General features: G+C 46.3%; 3 protein-coding genes and 1 non-coding gene across 4 annotated transcripts; 3 read left to right on the forward strand and 1 right to left on the reverse strand.

The window, feature by feature from the left end:
- Positions 1–1,250: 1,250 nt before the first annotated feature.
- trnag-ucc lies at positions 1,251–1,322 on the forward strand. Its single transcript has one exon. It is a non-coding gene; the product is annotated as a tRNA-Gly (tRNA).
- A 44-nt stretch (positions 1,323–1,366) lies between these two features.
- On the forward strand, positions 1,367–7,993 carry polr2d (RNA polymerase II subunit D). The gene is given in 6 exon segments (XM_040043323.1): positions 1,367–1,920; positions 1,922–1,943; positions 2,125–2,282; positions 2,284–2,306; positions 2,381–2,476; positions 7,674–7,993. Coding segments are annotated over 6 exon segments (435 nt in total). The 5' UTR covers positions 1,367–1,863; the 3' UTR covers positions 7,753–7,993.
- A 5-nt stretch (positions 7,994–7,998) lies between these two features.
- Positions 7,999–10,027, reverse strand: LOC120740838 (dual specificity protein phosphatase 14-like). Its single transcript, XM_040043322.1, has 3 exons — positions 9,913–10,027; positions 8,551–8,867; positions 7,999–8,475 (listed from the first exon to the last, which is right to left on the reverse strand). Exons 2-3 carry the CDS (start codon positions 8,859–8,861, stop codon positions 8,262–8,264), a joined length of 525 nt encoding a protein of 174 aa, XP_039899256.1. The 5' UTR covers positions 8,862–8,867; positions 9,913–10,027; the 3' UTR covers positions 7,999–8,261.
- Positions 10,028–10,730: 703 nt separating this feature from the next.
- On the forward strand, positions 10,731–12,711 carry LOC120740837. Its single transcript, XM_040043321.1, has 4 exons — positions 10,731–11,306; positions 11,461–11,537; positions 11,988–12,239; positions 12,347–12,711. The coding sequence occupies exons 1-4, from the start codon at positions 10,760–10,762 to the stop codon at positions 12,602–12,604; spliced, it is 1,134 nt and encodes a 377-aa protein (XP_039899255.1). The 5' UTR covers positions 10,731–10,759; the 3' UTR covers positions 12,605–12,711.
- The last annotated feature ends 680 nt before the right edge of the window (positions 12,712–13,391 follow it).

Genomic DNA, 13,391 nt, shown 5'->3' on the forward strand with positions numbered 1-13,391 from the left:
GCCTTTTGTTCTGGAGAAGGTGTTTTAACTGAGAGCCATGCTAGGCTCAGAGAGACGCTGCTGACCTGCCCCGCAGTCATGCAGGATCTCCACAAGCTTGGTTTTCTGTTCTTGTGTGTTTGGATTAAAGAATGTTAGCTACCGCACATACAGTTAAGCATAATCACTACATGACAGAAGCACAAGCTTCATCTCTTTTAATAAACACAGTACACATAAAGTCAGTGAGATGTTAGAACACTTTTATTATTATTTTAGTAAACAATCAAAGCCTACAACAGACAGCTGCTGGGGTTTGGAGGAGAATTGAACAAATATTTCAAATAAAATCTGATCATTTTTGGAGCAGCTTTCAGGATCTCCACGTATTAACATGCAGTTTTTAATGGATAGCATTAACAACCTGCTAGCTGCAAATAATCATGTGCAGTTCCACATGATTATTAACAGACAGAAAGAAAACATATTACTGATACAGAAATAGTTTTCTATACGAGATCGCTGCAAAAAGTGCAGCCTTACCTAATGTCCACCTACTGTTACTCATTTATATTAAGATTTAAACATCTAGTTGGTGTTGGTATGGAGAGCAACCTTCAGTAATAGTAATGAATCACACAGCAATAGTACATTCATGTAGTTGTAAAAAACATGATAATAGATTAAGTAATCCAAAGTATTCAGTTACAAATACATTACAAAATACATTTTGGGGCATGTATTCTGTAATCTGTAGTGGAATACATTTAAATGTACCCTTCCCAACACTGGGAATCACTTGTCACTTGATATTCGTACTTCAGAGTCTATACAGTGTTTCAAATCTCGTCTTGAAACTCACGTTTTTTACACTGGCTTGATGAAACTCAAAGTTCAGTTTGAGCACCATCAGGTTTGTTTTATGTTCGTTTTGTTTTTATGTTAAATATGTTGCCTTTGCCTTATATCATGTGTTATTTTTCTATTTTCTCTTGTTCATGAACTACTTGTGAAGCACTTTGTGCTATAGAAATAAAATTGATAGCTGATATTAGGAGGTGGCTGGTTTTCCCAGGTCTGAGCTCTCGTCGCTGTACTGCACAGCTACACTAGGTTGTTGACTTTGTGGCCGGTGTGCTTGGAGAAGCCTCTCCTGAGTTTCTGTGGTACCCAGGACCTCCCTGCTGTGAGGTCACAACCGTCACGTTACGCCATATTGATAATACTGATGCTGCGTGTGTTTTATTGTGGTACAGCGCCACTGCCTTCAGGCGTTGGTGGTATAGTGGTTAGCATAGCTGCCTTCCAAGCAGTTGACCCGGGTTCGATTCCCGGCCAACGCAGTCTCCCTTTTACGACCGCTGAGACAGATTCTGTTCTGTTTCTTTTTGTCGGGGTTCAGTGGCTTCCGGCACTCATGTAACAAAATAATCTTTTTTAAACTGCTTAAAACTATTCTCTGACACTCAGTGCGAAGCTGCCGCTCCCGTCCGCAGGAGGGCGCTGTTAGCAGAGACTGTTACTTTGAAAGAATCCCTGCCAGACAGGAAAATGAACTGTCGACCTGATTCTCTAATTTTATGTAATTTTTTTTTTTTATATTGTCATCTCTTTGGCACAAACTGCACCCTCCTTCTGTTTTCATAATGTTCTTTAATGTTGTCACAAAGAGCGGAAGTGACTGTGGGCGCCCCGGAAGTAGTTCTCGCTGTTTTCTTGCGGTCCGGAGCGGCGGCGCTGCTTTCTACCCCCCGACCGTTCTCTCCGGGATTTCCCCCCCGACCTGCGCTTTGTTGCCGAGCTGCCAGGCTTGACCGGGCAGCTGTGTCTCACCCTCCGGGCGGCTTCCCACTCCCCGGCCGGTAGCCGGGACTGCTCCTCGACATGGCGGCTGGAGGCGGCGCGGCTCCTCCGCATGTTGGTGATATTGAAGAGGACGCTTTCTCAGCTGCTCTTTCCTAAAGGTGAGTACCTGCAGCGCGCGCACGCACTCTCGAACAACTACAGACACGCGCGGGCGGTCCGTGGGTGCACGCGGGTACACAGACCGAGCTGCTGTCTGTGGGTTCGGCTGAAGGTTCAAAGCCTCTCTGAGCCTGCGTGCTGAGTGATTGACAGATGTTAACCCCTCCTCCTCCCCCTCAGAGTTCGAGAACGCGGAGACGCTGCTGAACTCGGAGGTCCACATGTTGCTGGAGCACAGAAAGCAGCAGAACGAGAGCGCCGAGGACGAGCAGGAGCTGTCCGAGGTCTTCATGAAGACCCTCAACTACACGGCCCGTTTCAGCCGCTTCAAGAACCGCGGAGACCATCACGGCCGTGCGCAGGTACGCCCCCCGCCCGGCTCCTGCCCAGGTCCGAGGCGATCCGGTTCTGACCCCTGTCATCTTTCTGTCTTCAGCCTCCTGCTGCAGAAGAAGCTCCACAAGTTCGAGCTCGCCAGTTTGGCCAACCTGTGTCCAGAAGCCGCAGAGGAGGCCAAAGCCCTGATTCCCAGGTAAGTCCGATCCACGTCACAGCAGGAACTTCACAATAAAAGCCTCTGTGACAGCTGCAGTGTTGAGGTACAGGAGCTGCTCCACAATTCATAACTAGCTGAGTTAAACACATAGGCAGGTTCAATTCAGTTCAGTTGTATTTATACAGCACCAAATCACAGCAACAGTTCCCTGAAGACACTTTATATTGTAAGGTAGACTCTACAATAATACATACAGCGAAAAACTCAACAATCATTTGACCCCCTATGAGCAGCACTTTGGTGACAGTTGGAAGGAAAAACTCCCTTTTAACAGGAAGAAACCTCCGGCAGAACCAGGCTCAGGGAGGGGCGGGGCCATCTGCTGTGACCGGTTGGATGCGGCAGGTGGAAACATTTGGTGTCACGGCCTTTTATGTTCCAAACACCAAAAAGGCCGTGGGTGGCAACGGGAGGTTTGCTTTTGGAACGCACTTCTGACTCCATTGTTTAAAAATCATATGGCGTTTATTTCGTGCAAAATTATAAACAAAAATCAACCAAATAACTTCTTACAACTTAAAATTAAACGAAAGTTAACTTAATTTGCTTTAACAACTTCAAAAGTGGTCAAAAAAATCATTTTCTAACCCTCCCGTCTTCCCATCAGACATTTGGCAAACAAAAAAAACCAAAAACATTTACCACACCCCTCCAGGGTGCTCTTAATCCCCTGATTAATGGGAGGCTCCATGAGCTAATAAACCAATCACTTTCCAAAAACTTTTCCAAAAATTAATTACAAATTTACTTAACAAAACTAGGTCAGTATATTCTTACAACTTTAAAGAGAGAACTAAAATGAATACAAACTGCATTTTATAAACATTCAACAAAAATGGCCACAACATTTGGAATCCAGAAAACACACCTGTGGGTGGGTGATCACAGCATGAGTGGGGTTGGTAAGAATTCCTTGCGTGTGTCTGTAGGAAGTCGTTGCAACACAGACCATTTACTCTGTAGCTGAGGGGCGTGGTCACATGACCATCACATGTAGGGTTGCCAACTCCCTGAAAAATAAATAAGGGACACCTCGTGGCCAGGGCCGGGCAACCCAGTTCACCCTTCCCAGTGTGGTGAATTTTGTAGCTCTTTATTTTGTGTGTGAAATTATTTTTTAAACCATTTGACTTGAATTTGATTTAAGCAGATGCATATTCTTTGTGATATGACCATATGGGAAACAAATGATCATTTAGCCATTTTTTTTAGCTCAAAATGACAACATTAACACAGTAAAACACGTCTCTTTCTTAAACACAAGCCTGTCATGCTTAACTTTTGAGAATATAAGTAAATCTTTCTTTAAAAGAACTCGAAGTTGGATTTACACTGCTGCTCATTCACAGCTGCCTGATCAATGTTTATCATTAGCAATTTAGCAAAGTTGATGGCGGTGGTGTGTCTGTGTGAGTGAAAGACAGAGAGAGCGACAGATTTTCTGTTATAACCTTCATTTTATGTACGCACAGTGTGAGCACTCAGGTCGCATCAGAGCATCGGGCCGTATAGTGTGAGACCCTGCATCGTGACCTATGAACTTCTAACCCCTGCGAGTCAATCGTGCAGTTTGAGCAGGAGCTGAATAACGTGACTGAAAAAATCGCACAGTGTCTGCCCAGCTTTACTGTCGTCCGAGACTTGCACCGCAGTGTCAGCGTTTGTTTCCCTGTTGGCCATGCTTCTTGTTGTGGTCATCTGTTGTCTTCCGGTATTTTCTCCGTAAGCGACGTTTCCTCGACCAATGAGATGAGCGGTAATCTGAATTGTCATACTCGAATTGTCATAAGTGTGCTGTCAGCTCATTGGTCACAAAGCAGGAGAGGGGCTGGGAATTATGTTTTCAAACAAAGCGTTAATTCCATAAACATTTATAGACTACTTTTGATTCTCACTGTATTACGGGACAAAGCGCGTCCCTTATTAGCTCAATACGGGACGTGTGCTTTTGTTTCTAAATACGGGACGATTCCGTTTTTTAAGGGACGGTGGCAACCCTAATCACATGGATGGTGTCGCTACCTGATCCGTACCGGAAACCCGATCGGTACCACGCATGCACAAATCTTACGTCACTTTCTCTCTTTGCCACATTGTGACAGTTAATATGATACGGGTTAGCGCCCAGTTAGCTCCTAGCATTTCTCGACAGCTCTGCCTCTTTTTCGGACATTTAAACAATGGACACCTCCGTATACAAACAACTTCATGCTTTTCTCCTCAACAGAGAGCGCCCCCCGATTGAACAACAGCGCCGTAAAATAAGAAGAATGGCGCTTAATTAAAGACTTAATAATACAGACTTGTAATATGTCACGTGAAGATTCATCAGCCAGATGAAGTGTTTACTGACAACTGACAGTGACAGCGGACATCATCATCATCACTATTCCAACAATCCTCTCCACACAGACGAGCATAAACACACTCGACTATCACTAAATCAATTTTAACACACGTTTGTAATCACACTAATTCAGTTTACAATAGGGTTCATTCACTCGGTCAGCAGGTGGGCGGTGTCCTCGTACACTGGGAGTAAACTGCCATTAAACTAAACAGAAGAAGAAAACATCTGCACATGCGCGGTACGGATCGGGCAGTCCTGATCCATAACTATCTTTTTATTTCGTTTTTGTCTACATTGTATTGAAATGTTTCATTACTGCAAAAATTTTAAGACATACTTATTATTGTTAACATCTTAACAGATACTCTGACCCGTAACTATCGTGAAATGAAGTAGACTCCTTTCACACATGCGTGGTACCGATCGGGTTTCCAGTACGGATCGGGTAGTGACAAATGGGACCGTTCTGATTAAGCCCATGGAACAACAACCAGTTAGGCGAGGGCACGGAGAGTGATGCGTTTCCTGCAGTTCCACCATTAAATACACGGGTCGTGTTTCCTCCACAGGCGGGAAGTGTTACCTGTTCACACTTCTGATTTAATGAACGTGTCTGTCTAACCCTGAATCTGAACGATTCAGATGAAAAATAAAAGATCACTGAAAAGCAGGTGGAGGTGGAGGCACACGCTCATCCTGATTGGTTGTGCGAGTCAGCTGGGTGAGACAGTTGGCTTTAGTCTGAGCCCACAGGATGAACCTGTGACCACCTCCCCAGTTTTTTATATCAGTTTATGACTGAAATAATGACTTGTGGCACAGTGGAACAGCTTCATGAGACAAATCTGAACTTTATTGTACAGAATCTGGACAACAGAGCACTGCGTGTGACGCTGCACTCACACGGGCCGTGTAAAAACACTTCATAAAAACAGGAAGCTGTCCAAGTCACACAGACCTGACCAGCCCTGCAGCTTTATTTTGAAAGTTCATTTCAATTTTATTTATATAGCGCCAAATCACAACAACAGTCACCTCAAGGAGCTTTATATTGTAAGGTCGACTCTACAATAATACATGCAGAGAAAAACCCAACAATCATTTGACCCCCTATGAGCAGCACTTTGGCGACAGTGGGAAGGAAAAACTCCCTTTTAACAGGAAGAAACCTCCGGCAGAACCAGGCTCAGGGAGGGGCGGGGCCATCTGCTGTGATTGGTTGGATGCGGCAGGTGGAAACATTTGGTGTCACGGCCTTTTATGTTCCAAACACCAAAAAGGCCGTGGGTGGCAACGGGAGGTTTGCTTTTGGAACGCACTTCTGACTCCATTGTTTAAAAATCATATGGCGTTTATTTCGTGCAAAATTATAAACAAAAATCAACCAAATAACTTCTTACAACTTAAAATTAAACGAAAGTTAACTTAATTTGCTTTAACAACTTCAAAAGTGGTCAAAAAATCATTTTCTAACCCCCCCGTCTTCCCATCAGACATTTGGCAAACAAAAAACCAAAAACATTTACCACACCCCTCCAGGGTGCTCTTAATCCCCTGATTAATGGGAGGCTCCATGAGCTAAACAGCACCAAATCACAGCAACAGTTCCCTGAAGACACTTTATATTGTAAGGTAGACTCTACAATAATACATACAGCGAAAAACTCAACAATCATTTGACCCCCTATGAGCAGCACTTTGGTGACAGTGGGAAGGAAAAACTCCCTTTTAACAGGAAGAAACCTCCGGCAGAACCAGGCTCAGGGAGGGGCGGGGCCATCTGCTGTGATTGGTTGGGGTGAGAGAAGGAAGACAGGATAAAGACATGCTGTGGAAGAGAGACAGAGGTTAATAACAGATATGATTCAATGCAAAGAGGTCTGTTAACACATAGTGAGTGAGGAAGGTGACTGGAAAGGAAAAACTCAGTGCATCATGGGAATCCTAGGTCTATTGCAGAACAACAAAGCTACGTTCACACTGCAGGCGAAAGTGCATCAAATCTGACTTTTTTCACCCTTTGCGACCCGTATCCGATCATGGTAATGACAGTGTGAACAGCACAAATCCAATATTTTCAAATCCAATCTGGGTCACTTTTGAATGTGGTACTGAATCCGATACCTACCTACAGTGGCTTGCTAAAGTATTCGGCCCCTTGAACTTTCCCACATTTTGTCACATTACAGCCACAAACAAACAATTTTATTTGAGGCAGGACTTTTAGCAGTTTTGTAGGAATGGGGTCTAAAAGACACGTTGATGGTTTGGAGGAAGTAATTATTGAAGGTAACTCAGAAAGATCAATTGGAGAAAAAGAGTCTAACTTAACATCAATGGTACTAAAAGTAGCTGTAGATAATATTACCAATAATCATCCCACAGATGTAATTTGTTCTCTAATGATAAAAATTTATTAGTGAAGAAGTTCATGAAGTCATTACTAGTTAACGTTAAAGGGATTGTTGGCTCAACAGAGCTCTGACTTTTTGTCAGCCTGGCTACAGAGCTGAAGAGAAACCTGGGGTTGTTCTTATTTTCTTCAATCAGTGATGAATAGTAAGATGTTCTGGATTTGCGGAGGGCTTTCTTATAAAGCAGCAAACTATTTCTCCAGGCTAAATGATGATCCTCTAAATTTGTGACTCTCCAGCTTACGAGTCATCTGCTGGTCCTGGTTCAGTTCTGCAGATACTTCAGAGCAGAACCGGCAGCAGGTGGTGTCAGTGATCTGTGACGATGCTGTGTTTCCATGACGACACCTGTGTGTGTGTCTGTGTGGTTGTTCGGTTGCTGTGTCAATAAAGTTTTCTGTGTTTTCAGTTTGGAGGGTCGCTTCGAGGACGAGGAGCTGCAGCAGATCCTCGATGACATCCAGACCAAGAGAAGCTTCCAGTACTGAGACCTCAGCCCCCCACACACACAGCCCCGCCCCCCTACAGCCCCGCCCCACCGGACTAATGTGGTCAATCTGCTGTCCTGATAAAACTTTTTCTTACTCGTTGTCTTCACGTGTTTCTTGCACATGCTCAGTTCAGCTTGATTGCAGGGTTGTGTGCAGCGTCTGACCTGAACTGTTGCTGATGATGGGGTTTTTTTTTTTTGTTTGGGGGGGTTTTTTAAATAAAGGTTTGATTGAAGCAGTTGCTCAGTCATGTGACTTTTCATTTGTAGCATAAAATTACAAGTAAATAACAGTCTGGCACCATAACACACACACACACACACACTGCAGAAAACTGATGATTTCAGCGGCATTTAAATCACAACCAATCACAGAGCAGCACTCTGAGGCCCAGAGAACAGGAGAAATATGCACAGGTTTATAAGCTCCTCCCAACAACAGGAAGAGCACGTGGAAGCAGTTCCTCAAAGCGCTTCACACCAAAAACGCTGCAGAGCCAGCCAGCATCAGACATTCAGGCAGTGCACCGCTGCAGCGTCCGAGTCCTCCAGAGCTTCAGGAAGGACGCCGCCTGGTGTCCTCGCCATCCTCACCGTGTTCCTACCAAACAGGGTCCTCTCCAAGTCTATCAGCTGCCTCCAGAAACCAGCGTTGGGTCGAATAAATGGTCGCTGCTCCAGAACAAGTTCGTGAGCTCGACGGAGGCTGAGACCCTGAGACCTGAAGCACAGAGACCAGAACCACATCAGAGACCAGAACCTGACTGTCAAAGTGAGACTAAAGCACTGTGGCTACCTCATAAGGTAGGCCATGATCAGCGCAGAGGACCGGCTTCTGCCGGCGGTGCAGTGGACCAGAGTGGCCCCCGTTCGGTTCTGGTTGATCCGTTCAGTTACCAGGTCGAAGTACTCTCTGAGGGGGGCATGAGGCTGGTCCTGGACGGGGACGTGGAGCACCTGCAGACCATCCAGTTGTGGGTAGGAAATGTCCTCGAGCCCACTGGCGTTGACTATGAGAGTGACATTTCTGCTGGTCAACACGCTGGTGTTCAGAGCCGAGTCCAGATCAGTGAGGAAGAGGCCGGCAGAGACCCGAGAGACCCGCATGATCCGCTGCAGGAAGACACATCACAGTGGTTCAACACAAACTGAGGTCTAACAGAACAAGGACTCAAACAAAGGGCAGGAGCTCGCCACTTCCTGTCAAATTCTCTTCAGTGAGGCGAGCAGCGGTTCAGCCAACCACACAGAACCAAAGACAGTTAGCGGGCTCTGACCAGACTGGAGACAGTACCAGTATTATTACTTCCAGGCTGGACGACTGTAATTCATTATTATCAGGAAGTCCTAAAAACTCCCTGAAAAGCCTTCAGCTGATCCAAAATGCTGCAGCAAGAGTCCTGACAGGGACTAGAAAGAGAGCAGATTTCTCCTGTTTTGGCTTCCTGTTAAATCCAGAATTCAAAATCCTGCTCCTCACATACAAGGTCTTAAATAATCAGGCCCCATCTTATCTTAATGACCTTGTAGTACCATATCACCCTATTAGAGCACTTTCTTCCTGTTAAAAGGGAGTTTTTCCTTCCCACTGTCACCAAAGTGCTTGCTCATGGGGGTCAAATGATTGTTGGGTTTTTCTCTGGATCTATTGTTGTAGGGTCTACCTTACAATATAAAGCGCCTTGAGGCGACTGTTGTTGTGATTTGGCGCTGTATAAATAAAGTTGAATTGAATCAGCATAGTTGCATGCATAATGCATAGTTGGTATTTTTATGCATCACTGTTTTTCACTATTGTAAACAAACAAGAGCAAAGCGTTTTGTGAAGTGGATTCGAAGCCACGCCTCCAGGTGAGACTGCGACCTGCACACAGGTGGGCTGGCAGCAGCTCGTCCTTCATTCACAGTGATGATGATGAGTGTTCAGCGTCTACTGTGGATGTATTAACAAACTCCAAACCCGAGTCTTCCGGTTGTTATTGATACGATTCATCGATGATCCCCCAGATTATTGGGAGCAGGCTGAGCTGAAACATGCCGGGACGTGTCTGGTGTCACGGGATAATGAGTCAGCGAAGCTTTAAATAGACTCGGTTTCGTTTCTGCTCTCAGACCGACAGCAGAGACAGGTAAGGTACATTCTGACACTTTCACTCACCTGGCAGGTAGATAAGGAGCTAGCCCTCTGGTTTACAGCTTAATGAGCGTAGAACAGACAGGCCGAGGTCTGGAAACACGAACTAACCTCGCCGTGTGCTCTCAGAGGAGCCGGAGCGGCTTCAACCAGACTCTATTCAAAATTCATTCACTTTAGGGCCTCCTTCCGTTTCTGTTTCCCTGTTTTTCTGTTTCAAGAGAAAAGCTATTTCCCATAAGACGAGGACCCTAAGAACACATTATAAAAGTAAGTAAAATTGTATTAATATAAGACAAGGATCACAGAGTGCTTCACAACAAAATAACAGCGCATAAAAACTAAAAAAATAAGAGCTTTTAGTTGTTTCTTAAAAGACAGACGAGGAAACGTTAAAGTTGGCCTGATTATTTGGAAGAATCTCCCTGAAAAACGATGAACGCTGCCTTCGTGAGGTCAGGGCCGAAAACCAGAGCGGCTCCTCCCCGTGAGTCTCAAACGCCTCCCGGTGAGCCTGCGTCCACCGGAGCGCCGAGCTCCGTGTTTCTACACAAATCTGAACGGAGTCTGGTGGCAGGACTGTATGTGCTTGGGGACGTGGTCGCGCGATCACGTGGTTTGTTTCGGCTGTTTGAACCGGATGTGTGGCGAAACATCTGACTCTTCAAAATAAAAGCCTCGGTCGAGTCTGTCAAGTTAAAAATCTGTTATTACCCGTTTGATTTGATATTCATTTCGATGATGGTGATTCATTTCGTGATTTTATTTCATCTGATCACGTTTATTGCTTCCTGGATTCAGACTCTTCTGCTTTTCATTCCTTTCCTGCAGTTTCTCTTCTGGTCCCCTTTCGGATCAAGACCCAACAACAATGCGGAACCACCACACCAAGCAGACTTCCACAGGTACTGGCACGGCTCAGAAACCAGTCCTCCCTCAGGTCAGATACCACCCCTCCATCCAGACTCCAGAAGGCATCACTGGAACCAAAACCTCCAGTAAAACCAGACCCGGTGCTGCGCGCCCCCTTCAGACTGGGACTGACTCCCGGGCAGATCCAGGAAACAGCGGCGCCCAAAAAGCTGCCTCGGCTGTGAGACCTCCTCCTGAAGGAGGACAGAAACGGGCACAGAAACCTGTGAAGGAGGCGGTTGCTGCTGATCCAGATCCTCCCCAGAAACCTTCCCCAGCAGCCCCACCCAGACCCGAGCAGGTGCCCCTGGATGTGGGTGTCCGTCTGGACCGGTGTGTGGTGGAGGAGGTGGAAGTCTTGACCCGCGGACAGAGAAACAACCCAGACTGGTTCGCTTGGAGGAAGAACCGGATCACGGCCTCGGTGGCACACAGCATCGCTCGCTCCGGCTTTGTTAACGGCAAGAGTAAAACTCCGCCCACCTCCTACCTGGCTGCTGTCACAGGTAGGCCACACCTTCTACCACCTGGTACTCTGACTCCATATAAATGTATCTTTTAGCAGCTTCACCAGGACGTCTGCTGGTGTGAGTTTTTATTGTAACACGTGCAGGATCCCGAGAGGTCAGCCAGTAACTGGTTACCTGACTGTCTCGACAGGTGAGGGGCCCAGAGTCCAGACCAGAGCCATGAGCTGGGGGGTCCACATGGAGGCTGAGGTCATCCGCAGGTACCAGGTGTGTTTCAGCATCTTTGTAACTCTCAGCCATCCTCACAAACACGGCCAGCAGGATATATGGGCATTGTGAGAGCTCTGAGTTAAAGTTAAAGTTTAATTTAACAAATCAAAGAAGCTCAGTATCACGAGGAAAAGACTAAAAAGTGCGACGCCTGAGAGGTAAAATACAAATAAATGACTAATTACTAATTATTATGGTAATGGTCAACAGTGAACAGAGAAAATAATAGTTTAAACCAGTGACGTGAAAGAAAGATGTGTATAAAATAATAAGAAAACCAGAATCAGTGAAAAATATCAGAAAACGCACAAAATATGTGAGAAAACCGCAACAATCACAAGAACGTTACAAACTGGGGACGAGGAGGAGGTCCTTCACTACTGTTTTCTACACACTAAACTTTATTGAACATTTGCTGATGATGTCACTGATTACATCACCCCACAGAGGCTGAAGTCCTCGGCGTTGGGCCAGCAGGTCTGCGTTCGGGACTGTGGCTTGTTCGTCGACCCCCGGAGGCCCTGGTTGGCTGCCAGTCCTGACGGCATTGTGACGGACAGACGAAGCGGCCAATGGCTGCTCTGTCTGGAGGTGAAGTGTCCCTACAAGCACAGACACAGGCGGGTGGAGGACGCCTGCAGGGAGGACCCTGCCTTCTGTCTGCAGCTGCATGAGGAGGCCACACGGGAGCGCGGCGGGGTAGCAAACACACATCATCCTCTTCCTCCTCTTCCTCCTCCTCTCTGATTCTTCCTCCTCCTCTTCCTCCGCCTCTTCCTCTCTGATTTCGTGTCCTCCTCCTCCAGATTCCAGTGTACCGCCTGAAGACCTCCCACAGCTACTACACTCAGATCCAGTGTCAGCTGGCGGTGACGGGGCTGCGGGAGGCCGACCTCGTGGTCTTCACCCTGAAGGAAACGGCTGTGGTCCTGGTGACCTTTGACCCCGAGCTGTGGGAGGAGACAGTGTCCAAACTGGAGGTGTTTTACAGGGACGCTGTGCTGCCTCACGTCAGGCAGAAGATGCAGCAGCGTGCAGCAGCCGCTGGGACGCCGGAGCCGTAGAGGTCCAGGGCTCGCAAAATCGCTAGCCCGCCGTCCCGGGGCTAGCGATTTTTCCAGTCGGGCTACCAAAATCTATCTCTTCCCTGCCCGTCGGGCTATCGTAGGAAGGAAAAATATATGTCAATGCTTTTGCATTCTTTCAGAAATGTAGCTGGGTAATTATGTCATTGGCATCGGTGAGCCACTGTCAATATGTGACATATTGAAATCGCGTTTGAATTTGTGCTTGTTTTTTGCTTTCACTTTGCAATCGTGCGAACTGTGTATAGAGAGCGACAGCACTGATCTGTGAGTGATGATAATTTGTGCACCAATTCCTCTGACATCGTCTTATCAATCGTTAGCTTACTATGCAAACATGACAAGTGAAATCTCCCGCAGCTTAAACATGTGAGAGGTTGATCGCGCAGAGAATTGCTGAGCTTATGTGAGTGCGTGTGTAAAAGCAGCAGGATATATATTTCAGTTCTGCTGAGCCAAATAAGACAGGTCAGGGTGAAGAAGTGACAGCCAAAGAAAAGCTTACCACAAAACGGAGAAGTTATGACAAATCAGACTATAAGGCAAAAAGAAAGTGCAGCTTTATGGTTTCATGGACAAAAGAATTTCTGTGGCTGCGACATGACGAGCTATATAACCAGGGCTGCACATAAGTGGTCCGCAGGTGCGCATTCGCTGTCAAAATAAAAAATGCGCACAAGATATGAAGTTGCAACGCGTGTTTGCATACATAAGATTTTCTGGAGGAGGACAGACATTTGTTTTAAAACTCTTAAAGATGTCGAAG

Source organism: Simochromis diagramma, unplaced genomic scaffold, assembly GCF_900408965.1.
Source record: "Simochromis diagramma unplaced genomic scaffold, fSimDia1.1 OVJJ01000377.1, whole genome shotgun sequence".
Classification (NCBI taxonomy): Eukaryota; Metazoa; Chordata; class Actinopteri; order Cichliformes; family Cichlidae; genus Simochromis; species Simochromis diagramma.

Bases quoted from the DNA above. Each gene is read 5' to 3' on its own strand.
- LOC120740838 (XM_040043322.1), bottom strand. From the start codon at position 8,861: ATGCGGGTCTCTCGGGTCTCTGCCGGCCTCTTCCTCACTGATCTGGAC. The intron at 8,476-8,550 runs GTAGCCACAGTG...TCTGTGCTTCAG, and splicing joins ATCATGGCCTACCTTATGAG to GTCTCAGGGTCTCAGCCTCC.
- LOC120740837 (XM_040043321.1), top strand. From the start codon at position 10,760: ATGCGGAACCACCACACCAAGCAGACTTCCACAGGTACTGGCACGGCT. The intron at 11,307-11,460 runs GTAGGCCACACC...CTGTCTCGACAG, and splicing joins CTACCTGGCTGCTGTCACAG to GTGAGGGGCCCAGAGTCCAG. The intron at 12,240-12,346 runs GTAGCAAACACA...CTCCTCCTCCAG, and splicing joins CCACACGGGAGCGCGGCGGG to ATTCCAGTGTACCGCCTGAA.